The sequence below is a fragment of the Uloborus diversus genome, chromosome 8 (genome assembly GCF_026930045.1).
Source record: "Uloborus diversus isolate 005 chromosome 8, Udiv.v.3.1, whole genome shotgun sequence".
NCBI lineage: Eukaryota > Metazoa > Arthropoda > Arachnida > Araneae > Uloboridae > Uloborus > Uloborus diversus.
The window spans coordinates 157,787,334-157,807,071 of NC_072738.1; the positions used below are offsets into that span (position 1 = coordinate 157,787,334).

Genomic DNA, 19,738 nt, shown 5'->3' on the forward strand with positions numbered 1-19,738 from the left:
TGGTATATTGCGACAACGGCCCAAATTTCGTCGGTGCGGCTAATGCACTAAAGCTTATTGATTGGAACCAAGTCCTAAAGTCTGGAGCCGTGCAGACTATTGTATGGAAGTTTAATCCCCCTGCTGCCCCATGGTGGGGCGGTTGGTGGGAGAGGCTCATTAGAATTGTTAAAGATCTTTTAAAGAGAGTCTTAGGAAAAGCATATTTGACATATGAAGAAATGTCAACAATATTAACCGACTGTGAAAGGATCGTTAACGCGCGACCAATGACTTATGTTTCTGAAGGTGATAGTTTAAGACCTCTATCCCCAGCAATGTTTTTGCATGACATTAAAGAGACTAGTTTACCAGATATAGAAGTTTTAGACCAGAAATCACTGAGTAGAAGAGTGAAGTACAGACAAAGAATTTTAAATGATCTAAAGAAAAGATTCAGATCAGAATATCTCGGACAGCTTGTACAGAAACCTAAAATCAAAAATCTACGTTCCCTTCGAATCGGGGAAATAGTACTGATCGGAAGCGATAATGCTAAACGTGTTGATTGGCCTTTAGGAAAAATTACCGAAATTATCCCTGGCAAAGACAACAAATCTCGACTTGTAAGGGTGAAAACCGAACGTTCAACATTTCTTAGACCCATTCAACGAATATTTCCGTTGGAAATACCGTCAATAGATGACTTGCCTGTTGACGAGATTGCTGCTGCAGATAAACCATCACGATCAGCAGGAATCAAAAGTTCAACCTTAGTTCCTGAGAGGGAAGTCAAGGACTGTGAATCGAAGACTTACGCTACAAGAAGTGGTAGAGTTGTTCGAAAACTTCAAAAATTGGACTTATAGACATACATTAAGAACTTTAAAGTTAATAACAATTTAATGGTTTTATATGTTGAGTTGCTCCTAACTCAAGGTGGGAGAATGTTACGTCACGCATGAAATGTCTATTTCATTTATTTTCTTTATTTTTCTATTTTTAGTGTTTTACGTTTGGCAACGTTGGTTGTGAGAGTAATTCAAAAAAATATGGTCGAGTTCGCTTGAAATGCAAAGTTTTAATGGTGGAAATAAATGTCTCGTTGAAAAGTAGCTTAATATTACTGATTATTTTAAACTGATCAATCATTACAACGCCTGTATTATTTATTAGGGTGATGGTATCATCAGTTTAGAAAGCGTTTTCACGTAACACGTATAATTTAGCTTCGTGCCGAACGCTTAATTGTCAAAATATCCCCAAATAAACTGAAGGGCATATTAAGCTTCGCAACATGTTAACTTTCTACCTTGGAAGAAACGGTAAATATTGGGAAAGTTATCGTAACGTGGAACATGCCAAACTGGCAAAAAAAAAAATTCTCACTGCTGAAATTGCTATTGCCATGTTTGCTCTTCGTACTTTAGCTCTGCATTTTTAAGAAACAAGTCCTTAACTATCTCAACTTTCATGATAGTTAAGGACTTGTTTCTATTTATTTGGGGAATTATTTAATACTAGCAAATGTACCCGGCGTTGCCTGGGTCAGTAATAATTATAAGAAACAATCGCTACTTTCTTTCGTTTTCTGTTTTAACTCAAAGAACTCAAAACACACCGCTTTGACGTGATTAAAAATCGAGCTTCTTCCTTACCCATAAAAGTAAACTAGCAATAAGTGTAAAGAACCAACGAATATTCATTTAGAAGCGAAAGCACGAATTTAAGCATATTAAAATTTTGAAGAATTTACAAAATATGAACTAACAAAAACAAAGATCACTAAAAAAACCGTGCGCTTCATTTAATTAAATAGTACACACACGCACACAGAAGAAGAAAAAAAAGCTATCTACTATAAGCTTTAACTCTGAACTAAAGCTCTCCTACCCTCAGGATGCGAAACGTAGAGTTTCCAAATGTTTAAATGACTTTAAACTCATGTTTGCTCCGGAGAAGCCTTGATTCAAAATTTTCATTACAATTACTTTTAATATTGCTGTTGTTAGGCAACGAATTTTTGTAAAAAAGGGTTTTATGTTTAATCACATAGAGTAAAGAAATTACATAGAGAGGCCCTGCTATACTAAGAAATTGAAGCCGGAAGTTTCACCGCTATATCCAAAGATCCTTAGCTTCTTGCTAAGCATTTTATGATACATCTTGATTCCAAACATTCCATTACTGAATCTCAATTGGTTGTTAATTTAAACTTAGATATTGTTGCAAGTTTATGGAGCACGTTTTTGAAATTGCATTAATACATGAATTAAAATTCAAACCAATCCGCCAGCTACTTTATACGGTCTCTTTGCGAGATTGGTGAAAACTATACTCGCGAAGTGATCACGTTATCATAACCCCGCTAATCATTGCATCACTGTACCCCACAATTCCGGCTTCAATTTCATCTCCTTCTTACCATAGACGGGGCCTCTCTATGTATATTTCTTTACTCTATATATGGTGATGTAACTATGTATGGTGAAAAAATGGTTAAAATCCGTCCAGTAGTTTTGAAGTTTACCCCGGACATCCGGACAGAGATTAGACCTTTATGTATAAAGATGAGGATGCAACTCCTAAGAAAGCTATAAATGTCATGCTTGCTCCAGAGAGGCCTTGATTCAAAATTTACATTGTGATTACTTTTAACATTCCTGTTGTTAGGCAACGAATTTACCCAACAATGGATTTTATATTTAACTAGCAAAAATACCCGGCGTTGCCTGGGTCAGTAATAATTATGAGAAACAATCGTTACTTGCCCTTGTTTTCTGTTTTAAGCGAAAAAATTTAAAACAAACCTTTTGACGTGATTAAAAATCGAGCTTCTTCCTTACTCATTAAACTAAAATAGCAATAAGTGTAAAGAACAAAATAGAATTCAATTAGAAACGAAAGCACGACATTTAAACATATACAAATTTGAAGAATTTCTGAAATATGAAATTAAACTTTACATGTTTAAAAAGATTTATCTGTTAGTACTTTTTTTTAATCTAAAACCTTCTCTGTATGGCTATTGATGTACGAACTGTTTTAAAAAATGTAGCCGCCCGTGTTCCCCTTACACTTGCTTTAGTTATTTTGGGAAATTTCAATTTTTGTGGGCACTGGTGCGGTTTAAAATCTTACCAAATTTGCGAGAATCATTTTGGGACACTTTCGATAATACTCCCCCTCCTTACTAATTTTTGTTATAGAAATATTGTTGCCAGATGCTGAGATACTTTTGGTCAAAATAAAATGGCGCTAAACGGTTTCATCCGAAATTTTTCCAAAATAAGTAGTAAAATTTGGCGATTGTTTGAAATCGTGCAAAATGAAAAATTAATGGAAGTTTTTGTGCGGTTTATGGATTTGCCTAATTTAGTTGTTGAATTATTCTTAAACGGTATTTTTTTTTAAGTATCTTTGATTGGCGATATTTTATTTATATGGTGAAAGCTGAGAAACATTATTACGCAGTCTGGGCTCAAAAACAGCGACAGTGGAAAAAACTGCCAAATGCATCAACTACTGAAATCTTTCTGAAAAAATTCTGGCGATATTTCTGCTGGTTGGTTGGATATAGTGAGCAAGTGTCCAATCAGCATAAATAATAATAATAAACCATTAATTACATAAGTTCCGTTTAAAAGTAAAATGATCAGCCAAATTCATTTATTTTTAGCCAATCTTGTGGAAAAACGTTACTTTAAGATTTGATTTGAGAAAAGCCTCAAAAAGTCAGACGAAACGCAAAAATATTCAACAGTACAACAATTCTTATGAGTTGAGATGACACACTAAATAATGACTTGGGTTGATGAAAGCCTTCGAACAGTGAACAAAAAAGCTCATAACTCGTTTTTTATAAAACTTAGAAACTTCGAACAGATGCTATCTTCAGCAGAAAAATTGGCGCTTTCGATGGACATATAATGTTAATATGTGCACGTTTTTTTCCACCCCCATATTGAGACATTTAAGCGAAAAATGGGACTAAAATTGGAATAAAAAGGGAACTATCAATCGGATTTTTTTCGAACTGGTTTATAAACCTTCCCAGTACCAAACCGAACAAACGGTGAAAGTTTCAGCCAAATCTGCCGGGTAGTTTCTGAGATCTTAGGGAACAAATTTACCAAGCTCCATTTTTATATATATAGATCATTCAATGGGGAAATTACATGAAATTTGCAGTTTTCCACCATAACTTTTGAAAACTATGTTTTTAAGGAACAAATTATAGCCTAAGTTGTTCCCCGATTATGTAGCTATCTATGGTGAAAAAATGGTTGAAATCCCTCCAGTAGTTTTGACGTTTACCCCGGACATCCGGACAGAGCTTAGATCTTTATGTATAAAGATTTTAATCGCTTAATTTATTACTTTGGTGAGGGTTTTTTTTTTTTTTTTTTGAACAATCCCGGTTGCATATTGCTTTCATTTGACTGTTTTTGGCGTTCCTATGATTTTATTTTCCCACCAGCACCCTCTGCAGCACCACCGTCGACCGGTCGCCTCAAGATGCTGCTCCTCTAGCGAAAACCGTCTCCAGGTTGCGTCAATATCCTACATTTACACGCATACATAAACGCACGTACACACACACACAAACACATACACACAACACACACATACATACACCTACACACACATACATACACCTACACACACATACATACACCTACACACACATACACACACAAAGACATACACACGCACAAATACATACACACACTCAAACACATAAACACACGCATACATACAGACACTCACACATACATACAGATACCTACACATACACACACACCTACACACAACTACCCACACACTCATACCTGTACACAGACACAAACACACATGCCTACACACACATACACATACAAATACACACAAACACACATACCCCCAGCACACACACATAAACACACACGCCTACATACACACACACTCGTGATTGCGAAAAACATAATTTGAATTCAAGAGGTCAAAATTCAAATTATTATTTTTTTTTGAGCAATCACGATTGCTTATTGCTTTCATTTGACTGTTTTTGGCGTGCTATCATTTTATTTTCCCACCGCCACCCTCCGCACCATCACCGTGGACAGGCGGGCTCCTCACGATACTGCACCTATAGCGAAAGCCGTCTCCAGGTTGCATCCATGTCCTACACACACGCGCATACATACACAACTACGCACACACACATACACACACATACAAACACATACACACATACACCAACACACATACACACAAACACACATACACCTACACACACAAACACATACACACACAAACACACACGCACACATACACATACACACAACTACCCACACATTCATGCCTGCACACAGACACAAACACATATGCCGACATACACATACGCATACATACACACACATTCACACAACTACCCACACATTCACATTCCTGCCTGCACACAGACACAAACACATATGCCTACACACACATACACATACCCCCCACATACACATACACATGCCCCCCCACACTTATGCCAGCACACAGACACAAACACACATACCCCGTACACACAAACACCCTTCCCCCACACACACAAACACACATGCCTACATACACACACTCGTGATTGCGAAAAACATAATTTGAATTCAAGATGTCAAAATTCAAATTATTTTTTTTTTGTTTGTTTGTTTGATTGTTTTGATGTAACTCAGTCTTGTTTATTGAATTGTTTCACTTAAAAACCAAACAAGTTTAAGATCTTAGTAGCATGCGAAAAAAAGACCGGAGGTATCTTCAATTGTAGTTGGTCACTGCAATGATAACACTTTTTTTTTCTTTATGTTTTTCACTTAAAAATCAACGTTGTGGAAAAAAAATGAGAATTTAAAATGTTCTTCAAGGACTAAGCAAACCCTCGTTAAATGTTTTAGAACGAAGTAAAAAAATAAGTGAAGTACTGTCTGACCACAGATTGTATGGAAAGACAAACATCCGTTTTACAGCCGGAAATGGACGAATCTATTATTTTTTACCAATGTCCGCTTTTGCAGAAGCAGAGTCTCATTCAATTGAGCGGAATACGCGCATTAAATTTTTTACTTTTCCCCCTTATTCACATAGATTCGTCTTATCTGGACATTTGAAAATTCCATGCAATCCGTGGTTGGACAGTATGTACTTTTTTCTTTCTATTTTAACCTTGTCAGTCAATAATTCAAAACTACGTCAGTTGAATCGAAAGAAAAACATCAAATTATTAATTTATTTATTGAATCTGTAACTTTATTACAAACTAATGCGGAATAACGGAAATTACTCCGGTTGGGACGTCGCTCCGGCTATGACGACACTTTGCAGACAGTCCCAAAGGTATATCGTGATAACGAGAGTGCACTTTATGCAAAAGCTAAACAGTATGCTTCTCCGTGGACATCAGCTCAAAAGGTCCTGGGCCAGGGGCGGATCTAGAGGGGGGCCATGGGGGCCATGGCCCCTCCCAAAGCCTTGTAATTGTAGGAATTTTTTTCAGAAAAAAAAGGAAAAATATTATGAGAAGATAACAAAATTTAACACGTGTTTTACTGAAAGAGTCTCGATACCCCGAAAATTGAGTTTTTAAAACTTCATTTTAATAAATTTTCTGGGGAGTTATCAGGGCCCAATTTCCCAGTAGGCAGCTGCCTAGGACGGCAAACTTCGAATTAAATTGTTATTCTTGAAAGTAAAATATTAGCATTCTTTCATTTTCCACAGAGACAATTTTTTCTTGTAGTTTAATAATAAAAACTTTCACACATCTTATAAAAGTCAAATGTTTTCCAATCATGGTATTTGCCAAATCGTCAGAAAACTTTGCCGAATAAAAAATTTTTTGGGAGATCACTGCTCATTTCATCGGTTCGCTCAGAATGTGAAACGCCATCATTTCTTCATAAGTTTGACAGTTAGAATCTGGGGAACACTTTTTTTACGTTTTTTTGAGTGAAGGATATTTTGCTTCTTTCAGGGGGGGAGGGGGCGGCAGATTTCAAATTTCCCTAGGGGTGGCATGGAGCTGAATTCGGCCCTGGGGAGTTACATCAAAAATTTCGGATGGCCCCTCCCAAAACAATCGGCTGGATCCGCCACTGGGTCCTGCTATCATTCCGGACCCAGGGGGAGGGAGCATTCTATTTTACATCACTAAGGTTTATTTGTGCATTTACGGTTGGCTCTCTATTTAACGACTTTCAAGGAACCATAAAAAATCGTCCTTAAGTAGAATTCGGCCCTAAATAGAATGCTTCTAAAACTGCAGTGGAGCATCTGGGACCGTGAAAAGGTGTCTTTAGATAGAGAAAGTCGTTAAATAGAGCGTCGTTAAACAGAGATCCGACTACTTATTTTCTTTTTCAGGAGATCTATTTATGAATGAAGAAGTTGGGGGTATACCTTACCTCCTAAGGCTTCTGAAAAGATTTTTACCGAAGGATATAGAAAAACGAGAAACACTAGCTCAGATTCTAGCCTTAGCGTTAACCTACATTGTATACGCTGCCTTCAACTGCGTCCGCTATCCTAATTCTGTTGTAAAGACGCGCATAATCTTCCAGTGCAATGTGACCTATGCAGACAACTGGAAAGAAAGTGAATTTGGCATACCCGAAGAAACTAGCTGGTGTGACGACATAAGTGGAGGCTCCTCGGTGGAGAACCGTATGGGACTGTTGGATGCTCTCTTCATGGCATCTTACGCTGTAAGTGGATTTTAAGTCCTATTTCAGGCAAGAATGAAAGAACCAATTTTCTAAGGGTATAAATTTTGTGAGGTTTATAAGACCTTTCCGGAATGCCACTGAAATGCAGGGTTGCCAACATCTCAAGAATGGCAAGAAGAGCACTGAAAAAATTTGAGAGGAGCATTTGGCCACTTTAGCGTAGCATTTTAAAATTGTCTTAGGTAAAAGGCATTCAAAATAGTATCAACAAAGTATTTAACATAGTCGCTAACTAAGTTTTTACATACATGTCTGTGAATTGTTGCACTTAACTAAAGAAAAAAACTCGGAAATAACTGGAAAATAGTTGGTATGGTAATGATAAAATTTGTTATTTTTTTTAATAACAGATAGGTGGCCTTTTCGACTTTTTTGAATTCCTCATCACCAAACATAGAATGGTAGCAAAACTTATCCCCTGCCCAAGAAGCACATTTTTCAAAAAGCAACGCTTGTAATGTGTCATGGCTTAGGTTACAACGATAATCAGTAACATTTTGACGCACAATACTGAAGACACGCTCTTTCGATCGTCTCAATTAGGGAAGAAAAAAAGAAAAAAAAAAATAGACAATTTAAAATTGCAACGAGAATGCGGAGAAAATGAAACACTTGGCGGAGAGGGCGGAGTTTTAAGATTTAGCGGATTAGCTCAAAGCGGAGAGGTTGGCAACCCTGGAAATGTAAAAAAAAATCCGAAACGTTTCTCAGTATTTCCGTGTAACGTTTCGGGATTTCAACGGTTTTTATCCACTTTCTGAAAATATCAAGTCCCATTGTCAAAAAGTTTCCCGAATTACTACAAGTAGTCCGAACGCAGACTTTTCTCTGTTGTAAAAAGTATTTTTAGCCCCAGTATAAAGAGAGTATTTATAAGGTGTATCGGCTTCAGGTAGATTATGGCTCTTCCATGCTGATTTAACTCCCAAAAGGAGCGAATAAGTATGGACTACGTAGCTTTGCAAGAATTGCAATCAAGTAAGATGCGTGATACTTACTTGCAATTCTGGCTTAGCTTTGGCCATATTTGCAAAACTGTCTTGATAAAGCAGGGAGGTGTCAAACTATTATATTATGCCTACCTACAACATACCTAGAACATAGAAACATAACAACATGGAAAAGGTTATTATTGTGTATTGAGAAACAGGGTATATCAAAAAGTGTTAAATTATGAATCAGAGTTAAACCATTTATTTAGCTTCACAACGAGCTTTTATACTCTTTATGAGGGTGTTAATAAATGCTTGGCGCAACAAAGCTCATTTTTCCAACAGCGCAGAATAAATTCAGTGTAATATAATCCCGATGCACCTTCCCGATTTATTAAGAAAGTCCCATAAGCAGTACTGTAAACACGGCCAAAGCCAAACCACAATTGCAAGCGAGTGTCGAGAAATTGCACTCCGTCTGCAATTCTTGCAAAACAACGTTGCCCATACCTATTTACCCCTTTTGGGAGCTTAATCATCATGGCCAGGCTGTGTGTATCATGTATTTGAGCTGAAGCCGATACACTTTATAAACGCACTCAGTTAGTTTTTAAACTGGGAGCTAAAAATATTTTTTACAACAGTGAGAAGTCAGCATTCGTGCAACTTTTAGTAATTCAGGAAACTTTTTGTCAATGATACTGGAATTTTCCAGGAAGTGGATAAAAACCATTGAAATCCTGAAACATTACACTGAAATACTCGGTAACGTTTCGGAATTCCTTTACAGTGCAGGCTACTCCAGTGGATTGTGCAGTGTGCACTGTCCAATACACTTTCTCAATTTCTTCTGAAGCCCAATATTTAGTGATTGTTTTCGAAATGGCTTATAATTTTTACGGATTTTCGCAATCGCTGAACGCATGAACACTAAAACCTTGAAAGAGAGTAACAATTAACTCTCAGAAAAATAAACTCTATTTTTATCGCTTTCTTAAATGGTAAATCTACCGTTCATCATATGAGATATAATTTTTTTTTTTTTTTTGCTCTTCTTTCAGATATACAAGAAGATGATTAAAACTTCAGATGATATTTGTAAAAATATTCGCTTTATGGACAGCGAAAATTGGGAAACGTTTGCATTGAAAATCGGGATTTTGCTCTCAATCCCGCGAGATTATACCTGCTAAATATCATGCGACAATCAGGATCTGGATTATTGGATTGGACTTTGCGATGGTTCTTCCTAGATCATCCCAAGCATGTTCAATAGGATTTAGAACAGATCTCGAGGCCAGTCAGTACGTCAGATATTCTCTTCCTCGACATGTTTGTGACCTTAATTTTGGACATGAGTGTAGATACAGTCGAATCTCGATAACTCGAATATTCCTTTATCTCAAATTTTTCATCGGGTCCTAAACTCTTGAGACTTGTGGAAATTTCCCATAACTCGAACGTTCTGACCGGTCCCTTGGGACTTTGAGTTATCAAACGTTGACTGTATATGGATTGATAGAAATAAACATCAGATACAAATAGTTATATTGATGAAAATGGATACACAAATGGACAGATAGAATAAATACAGGGACAAAGAGATACAGAGTGTCCTACAAACTCGGTAGCGGTATTTCAGGCGCCAAGATTGATGCAGCTTTTTTAACGAATATTCTGTTTAAAGAATTTCAATATGAGGATGTTAATTGCGAATCTTTTCCTTTTCCAGATATGCACCTTTATAAGTGGCATGCTTGTTGACCGCTACAACCCTAGGTACTTCTTGTCCGCTGGTTGCATCTTTTGTGGATTCATTGCATGCCTCATTGGTTTAGCACAGACGTGGGTAGTTGAAGATTATAATTATTTAATAATGTGTTTAATTTTATTTGGAGCTGCTCATTCGACGGGGTGGCCTGTTGTTATGTCATGTGCCACACATTGGTACAATGGATCGAGAAGAGGACTTTTCTTTGGCTTCTGGAATACTCATCAATTTTTAGGTAAGATTAAATGTTAATCCTGCATCAGATTTAAAATGAATTTCACACTAATGATGGACATTTCCATTTAGACAGTAGGCACTTGAGGCATTTGACTCTCAGGTACTGCATATTTCAGGAAAACTTCGGTTGTGATGGTTTTTGCCTTGCCTTGTTTACCAAAATAAACGATAACATTTTAATGTGGCATCCTTGGGACGAAAAAAAAATCACGTGGCAACCGTAGTACTTCTAGCAATTTCTGAACAGTACTTAATTATTTTTTTTATAATGCTTTTACATCATACTTGCTCTGTCTTGGATCCTTGGGTTGGTTGGTTGGTGGGTCAAGCATTTAAATCGATTTCAAAAGCAAAAACCAGTAAGCAATTTAAGGGGGTCCGGGACACAAAAATCGTCAAATTTTGCATTTTTTTTTTATCATGTGAAAAATTATTCCGCTTTTTCTGCTTAAAAGGACGTTTGAATCTTGTTTCTATCTTAAATAGAACGAAAGATATAATTATTTTTGTTGCATGCACCTAACTAATGTGTACTTAACTTTAAAACTTTAAACGAGTTTTTCTCCATGATGCAATTTTCCCAACCTTGCATTCAAACTCTTATAAGTCAGGAACCGATAAAGATAAAGTAATGAAACTTGGAGCATATCTTTTTCAAACAGTTTACTTTAATTTTTATTCGGTGAATTTGAAAAAAACGTTTATTACAAAAATTATGATTCTTTTAAAATAAAGTATCTTCGAATTTTTCGAAATTTTTCTTCAAATATTTTTTATTTTTTATTGAATCAATATTTTTAAAATCGCCGAATAAAAATTAAAACTTAGATATTTGTGCGTAATTCATTTAAAAAAAAATTGAAAATTGATCAAGAATATTTTGAGTTATAGCAATTTAAAGCAACCCCATTTAAAAAAAAAACTAATTAAATTTTAATAAAAATTTTTTTTTTCATATTTATGTTATGATTTTGCTTATTAAATAAATGGTGAATCAGTGCAAAAAATTTCAAAACTCTTAAAGTATATAATAAAAAAAATTTCAAAATGTGTCCCGGACCCCTTAAATGTTAATTGTTGTTTAGATCACCAAATTAGTTTCAATGCTGCAATAAAAGCATATTTTCGTCATGCATAGTTGTTTTACTACACACTAGTGTTCTGTTTCAGGAAGCTTTTTAGGGATTTTCATTGCTAGTAGATATGTAGAGCAAGAATGGGGATGGTGTTTCTACATTCCAGCCTTCATAATTCTTGCAATGGCTGTGATCAACTTTTCCCTATTTGTCGCCGATCCCTCGGACTTAGCATTCTTGGACCGCAAAAAAGAAGTTCCTCTGCAAATAGAAGGTATTGTTTATTATGGATTATTCTCAAAAAATGCTGCAACAAAATATTGCCCATGACCAAAAAGTATCATTTGATAACCATATGAAAACTTGTGGTTTTTTGCTGAATAAACATGTAAATGAGTCCCAGTAGGGTCATTTGGGGTAAAGGGAAACAGAACTTCAATATTTAAATAGGGTCAGTTGGGGTAATGGGAAACAGAATTTCAATGTTTCAATAGGCAGTGCATCTTATAGGTGAATATCTGTTTCAGCATCATAAAAATCGCTGCTTAAATGCTAAAAAATAATAATAATAATAATAATAATTTAGGGTGTGTACCAGTGCTTGGATATGCAAAACACAGTTCGGAATTAAACAAGAAATTCAATTTAATTTTAGAGGCGTCAAATTGCGTTACTTAAAAAGTCGTTTAAAAATATTAATATCTGTTTCAGTACCATAAGTTGCACTATTTTAATGTTAAAAAAATAGTTAAAGTGTGTACCAGTGCTTGGGTGTGATAAACCTAGTTCGGAAATTAACCAGAAACGCACTTTAATTCTAAGCACTTTACAATTATTTTTATTTTAAAAATATAATATTGTTATTTTATATTATTATTATTCAATGGGAGGGGGCGGCACTTGTCAAAATTGCCTAGCGCAGCAGAACTACTAGAGCCAGCCCTGCTCGGTTATTCACTTTTCCAGCTGAAGTCTACAACAAGGACGAAACTGCAGTCTCTGGATGTGGTAAATGGTCTGTCAGTTGTATTGCTTGTAGTAATGCCCTGGCTTAAGAGCGATAACTTACTACGTATAATAAATATCCCGAAACATATCTTTCAGATGATTTGGCGTTGCCTTCATGGATGCGTTTGAAGCGTTCCATCAAATTTTTAGATGCATTGCAGCTGCCTGGAGTTCTGGAGTTCAGCGGGTGTTTGTTCTTCACTCGGATAGTCGGTTACGCATTCATGGGATGGCTTCCTGTGTGCATATCCGTCGTCGGCAATTTGAGTGCGCAGCAAGTGACTATTTACCCACTGTGTTTCTTGAGTGGAGCCTGCATCGGCGGACTGATGATTGGAATTCTGCACGATAAGTTTCACAAAAGTGCCTTCTTGTCTTCAGTGTTTCTTTTGCTGTCCATCCCCTCCGTGTACATCTTTAATTCAATATGTTTACAGGTAAGAGTCGAAGAGCTAAAGATATTTTGTAATTTATAATTTGATTATTATATATGAAGGGGGCAGAGAGAAAATACCGTCTGTCAAAAAAAGCTGATTTTGAGAAAAAAATGACGTGCCTAAAAGAGTCATTTCGATTCAGGAAGCTATTTGGGAAGTAATAGATTTCTTTTTCAGCTTATGAAAATGCAAAATGTAAGAAATCACATGGTAGTTTCTTTGCAAAACCATGATATTAATGGAAACAACATGCAGTACCAAATGTCACCTCAACTGTACCATCACCTTAAGAAAAAATCAGTAACTGTTTTGAAATAGTTTCTGAATTCTTCTATGAAACTTATGTGTTATGAAGCTATGATTTTTTTTAATTACATACTATTTTATAATTAAATTTGATACTCTAGCAAAATTTCTTGCATCAACCTTGACAGATCTTGATATTATACTGACAGCGTCAATAATGACGTGTTTCATACTGCATAAAGGTTGCATAAGGATTAAAAAGCAATATTGCAACAACAACACGTATGCAACATTGCATTCATCTTAAAATACCAATATTGATATTACCTTACAATATCAGCATTGCATACATGTTGACGCCGTCAAAATGGTATTGATTTCATGCTGTCGCCGTCAAGGTAATTAGTAAAAAATAGAACAGGTAGATCTTCGTTGATACTTGCGCATGCGCACAGTTCTTTCTACCCGGCGTCCCTCGCATTGCTGGCACATCTTCAGTCGCACGATTCAGTCGGTTCAGAGGAGTTGCACGTGGCGTTGGCGTTGCGTTCTTTAGGCTTCGTTAAGTTGGTGTTGCTTAGTTATTAGTGTGGAATAGTATTATTTTAGGAATAACTTATGAATGACTGATAACTGCATTGGTTTATTAATAAAGTACTAAACAAGTCATATCGCAGACGATGTGCGATCAATGATAGAAATGGCCGAAAAAAAGGTTTTTCGTCCCTAGACTTTGAAACAAAGGACATGCAGACCAGAATTTTGTAATATCACTTCAATCTCACGAGTAAGATTAATTTTATTCAATGATTATTTTTGTTATTCTTTAAGATAAATTCATATGTTTTGTTCGGGATATTTTCAATGCTGACATCCATTCGGAAATGTACTTTATTGTATTTATTTATTTATTGCTATCTTTATTCTTTAATGGGCAATAAAAACTTCCGCAATTATTCCTAACTAGGCATTTTATGTCTTTATAATACAATTAGAAGCATAAATTCAAAAAAAAAAAAGTCAAGTATGACGCAAAACGAAGAAATTTTCATTTTTTTAAATTAAATTGCGAGTACTATTAATATCCTTATATGAATTTCCGATCAGATGTCAGCTTTAAGAAAATATTCTTAGGCTAGAAAACTAATCAGCCTTGAAGAATAACAGAAATAATCAAAGAATGAAATTTAACTCTCGAGTTTGAAGTGAAAACAATACAAATAAATAAATAGACAAAACACCTTGCAAACGTACTGATTTCATACTGTCATGTTAATGTATCCTGACATTTTCCTGTCATATCAAGACGTATGCAAGATTACAAAAGCAAGATCATCTTGCCTAGGCCTTGATTGCATGCTGTCATGACAGCATCGTGATATCATCCTGTCATATCAATACGTATGCTTGATTACAAAAGCAGCCTACCTTGATATTTTCCTGATATTATGCTGCATACACCTTGTCAGTCAATATTGTGGCAGCCTGCTGACAGCATAAATGGAGTAACATAACAATACTGAGGCAGCATTAATGCAAGATGATTTTTCTTGCATGTCAACCTTTATGCAATACAGAGGCAAGATATTTGGCTTACTAAGATAAAATAGGTAGTTAATTTATAAAAATTCAAATGAGGTATGGATTTATTTAATAACCTTGCCCTTCTGTTACAATCATTATGACAATGTTCCGTTAATTGTTCCAATTAAAACCGTTAATTTTGTAGCATTTTGGTAATATTATATTTCTCAACTCCAGCGCTCGAATACGCAACCTTGCGGCTTGCGGTGATTTATAAACTTAAAGAAAAAGGTAAAACATTGCATTCCACGTGTGTCTGTTGGTAGGCAGTTTGTTATGAGTATTTATTAACGCATTCGATGCGTCTTAGATGGCTTTCAGCAACAGAAATTGTTTCATCCCTTAATGGTATTCTCGAGCTTCTGAAAATAATGTTAGTTTTCATTATTTTCCTCTAAAAAGTGAGATGATTGTCGTAAACCCAAGAAAACTCTGGATTAACAAAATTCGCATTAGCATGAAATTCTCGTCTGTTTGATGCTTTTTTTTTTTTTTGGAAGAGGATAACGTTATTAGTTTGGTAAAGGTAAATTTGTTTTTATTGTATTGTGTGAATTAGTAAGAATATGTTTTTTTTTTTTTATAAATCTTGTTCCAAAAAATTATTTGATAACATTAGCAAAAGAATTAGGGCTTTCATCTCCGCCTAGTTTAAAAATAATTAATTTAACTAACCTAATTTTACTGCAGCATTTAATTGAAATGGACAGTTTGCAAAATATTTTCTTTTGAACATATTATCATATAACGAAATGAAAAATGTTTAAAGCTGAGAATTTTCATCGCCAAAATAGTGTTAGGGTTTTATTAGTTTAGGGTTATGGTTTTAATATTGTGCGAGCAAAGAACCCTTGGCGAGATTTCGCATGTCAGTTGTAAACTATTTCCATTTTTTATCATGTGTGGAATAAAATGGTAGAAAGATTACACAGTTCGATAAGTTTAAAGAAATAATGGAAGATCAATTAGAAAGAAAACTACCGCCATGCATCCGTGAGAATTTTATTGATGATGTATGACAGAATTAAATCATAATTCTGAAATTAGAAACATATGAAACAGAAAAAATCAAAATTAACCGATTCGGCAATTTGAGAAATAACTCAGCTACAAATGTAAAACAATTAGCGCTAGCCAAACAAGACAAAGAAGTATCATCTTCCTCTTTTGATAACAATGGTAAACAAAGGTTTTGTTACATGAACTATTTATAGTGTTCTTATGGCCACAATGAAAATGTAATTCCATCAAGAATTGATAAATATCGAATTCAACATCGTGGAAATGGCTGCTTTAGAACAACAAACTACATGTTCTGTATTAATTTCTAACGTTTAGTAATGCTTCTTGAATTCTCTTTTCTTTCTACGTGGGCCAGAATATCCGCAAGACTTTAAAAATTAATTTAAAAAGAATAAAGCAAAAAAAAAACTAGTATGTTGTGGCCATCACGAAACTTTCTTCTATATTTTTCTTTTTTTTTTCTGATCCCTCCCCATGCTTGACGAGGAAGCAATATTCCCAACAAAAACAAAATGACACATGCAAAAACTTGACGACTATTCCAATGTCTGAATTATTGCAAAAGCAAAGCAAAGAGCGAAAATTGAAAGTTATTTTAAAAGCCTTGCTTGAATGAATTACAAATATTTTATTTGTTAACAAACATAAGATGGCAACAGTTAAAAATTTTAAATCATTGAGATAATATTTCCTATCATTTCCATACAATTAAAATCACGAGAAATACGCAGACGACAATCTATTACGATTTATCTTTCTTATTGTTGCATTAATAAAAATATTTTTATTCGCAAAAAAAAAAAAAAAAAAAAAAAAAAAAAAAAAAAAAAAAAAAATCAACACCTCTTGGAGCGATCGGCGTCAAAATAGAACCAAAGCCTGTTTACATATGGATTCACATATATTCCAAATTTCAACCAGAACGTAGCATTACTTCTTGAGATAGGGCACTCAAAATGGAAAAAAAGAACGGGTGATTGCGCTACCTCCTTTTTAGCTGTTGACACAAAAATAAAATCAGTTCTTATACCCACTAAGGGCTACTTGCCGATAAATTTTTCTTTCATTCCGTTCATTATTTCTTGAGATACAGCAGTCACAATTGACGACAAAAAACGTTCTATAGCTCAACCCCCGTTTGAGTTATTGACACCAAAATTGAATCAGCACCTGTTCCTGTTAATACCAACATATGGACCAAATTTTGTTTGATTCCGCCAGTAACTTCCTGAGGAATAGCAAGCACGCGTAACTCGAAAAACGTCCCATTGCTCCACCCCCCTTGGAGGAATTTGCGCCAAAAACTAATGGGCACAAGTTCACATAGGGGCACATATGTGTACTAAATTTCGTTCGATTTCATGCGGTAGTTTTTGTTGTAGAGCGGCCACAAAAAACTGGTCACACACAGACGTGACACACATACATACACACACACACACACACACACACACACATACATACACACACACAGACAGACAGACATTTTCCAAAAATGGTCGAAATGGACTCAGCACACCTCAAAACGTTCGAATCCGTCAAAATTCGAAATTCGAAAATTTGCACGAATCCAATACTTTCTTCTATATATTAGATATAGAAGAAAGTAAAAATCATGCATATAAACAAAAATTACAAGGCTTATTGGCATTTTCTACGCTACGGCGCGCGTTTGTTTTACCTTTTTCATCTGCCATTAGACGGTGGCTGCAGTGCCCCCTATAGTTTGTTGGAGTTGCGATTTGGTTTACCATTTAATTCGCTTGAAATGTTAAAGATGTTTTACGTCCACATTCAAAGCATATTAGAGCAAAAAAAAAAAAGTACCTAAAAAAGCCTAATTAGCCTTAAGAGATCCTTAAAAAAACATAAAATAAATAAATAAAAAATAATAATAAAATAAAGTCACGAAAACTTTGGCAAGAAACATTGTATGCGGGGGGGGGGGGGGGGGGGGGGGTCCGCTATTCAATTTTCGAGCCCCCTCCAAAAGTTATTTCTGTATTCGCCCCTGGTGTAGACCAAGCAGGTGTGGCATATTGGGGCATTTACTCATCTTTATGACGCAGGGACGGCGACTGGGATTTACAAGTGGGGGGGGAGGGGACAAAAATGTTTAGAGGCTGAAGGCTTTATTGTAGGTTATCTTTGGGTGAATTAATGGAGAGAGTATTCGGAGGCTCTTCCCCTGTAAGTATTTTGGAATTGTAGTTTTAAAAAAATGTTAGTAGTAATAGTTTCGTCACGTTTGGGGAACGGAGGAAGGTTCGAAGGGTCCTCCCCGGAAATCCTTTAAAGCTAAAATCTTTAATATATATACATAGGTTTTCTAAAACATGGAAAAGTGGAAGCTTTAAAAAAATATTTCAGGCTATCTTGGACGACTTAAACAGGAAAGAAGAGGTTCAGAAATTCTCCCCCGAAAATTTTTCTAAATTGATGAAAACCTAAAAATTGAACTCAACTTCCTTTGGTGACTTCAGAGTTTGTTTCGGGCCGGGGTACTACTTTTGGAGATTTTTCTAAATTGAAGTCTTATAAACACGGTCGTACACTGTTTTTAGTGTTGAAAAGGTAAGAAGGGTTCTCTTTCTAGAAAATCATCCAAAACTCTAGTCCTAATACCTCAAATTTAGCTCAGCTTTGAAGCTAGGAGGAGATTTGGAATTTTCTTAAAATAGAAGTCTTAAAATTTCAATTTAAGCTATGTAGGGTAACATTAGGGTTCAGGGGATTTACTCAAAATTTTTTTAAATTAAAATCTAAAAATTGTTTCGGCGATCATTGTATATGAAAAAAGTGCGGGGGTGGTCACCCCCCCCTCCCGCCCGAGTCGCCACCACTGTAATGATGTACCGTTTTTTGATTATATAGCACTTTAAACTTCACTTCCTCCTATATCACAAAATTTATACACTTTTTCTGTGCTAGTTCTACTTTGTAGTAATTACTGTGGTCTAACTGGGGTACATTGTTTGGTTTCAGTAACACTGTTCGTTTTTATATGGTTTCCAGAACACGTACCTGAGAAACTGGTGACGCAACTTGATGGCAAATTTGGAAGACCTATGGTGGCCATATACAGGGAGGGGACAAAGCAATAGTATCACAATATTAAAAACTTCTCTCATTTTAAATACCAGATTTACCAGAAGAAAATAATATGACATTCTTATTATTAAAGTAATTGTTAAGATATAGCTAGATAATTATCACTTTCCCCCTTAGGTACATCCAGACAACAGCATAAGCAGAATGTTTCTCTTCATGTGGATAGGATTCATAACAGAAGCACCAGTCATTCTCATAACCACTTCAATATCGGCAGAATTGGGTACTCATAAGTTGATCAAGAGAGACCACAGCGCAATGGCCACAGTCGCAGGGATCCTCGAGGGTACTGCAGCACTCGGTCAAATATGGGCCCCGATTGTCAGCGGATACTTTATAACGGAATACAAATGGATCTACATGATTTACCTGATGATGGTGTTGCAGTTCCTTGCGATGATGTGCCTCGTGCGCCTTGCATATCGGGAATTCAAAAAGAAAACCGATTTTGTATTCAAGGAATACGTCAGATCACATTCCTTTTTCTGAAATTTTTAAGTGAGGGATAAAAGGAGAAAATTGCAAGCATATATGGTGTGGTAATAGAGAAAGAGAAGACTGGTACATTGGTGCTTGGAGACTTGTTTAC

General features: G+C 35.6%; 1 protein-coding gene across 1 annotated transcript; it reads left to right on the top strand.

Annotated features, from left to right (window-relative positions):
- Window positions 1-7,373: 7,373 nt before the first annotated feature.
- On the top strand, window positions 7,374-19,638 carry LOC129228702 (glucose-6-phosphate exchanger SLC37A2-like). Its single transcript, XM_054863386.1, has 5 exons — window positions 7,374-7,703; window positions 10,389-10,662; window positions 11,847-12,014; window positions 12,899-13,185; window positions 19,267-19,638. The coding sequence occupies exons 1-5, from the start codon at window positions 7,374-7,376 to the stop codon at window positions 19,636-19,638; spliced, it is 1,431 nt and encodes a 476-aa protein (XP_054719361.1).
- The last annotated feature ends 100 nt before the right edge of the window (window positions 19,639-19,738 follow it).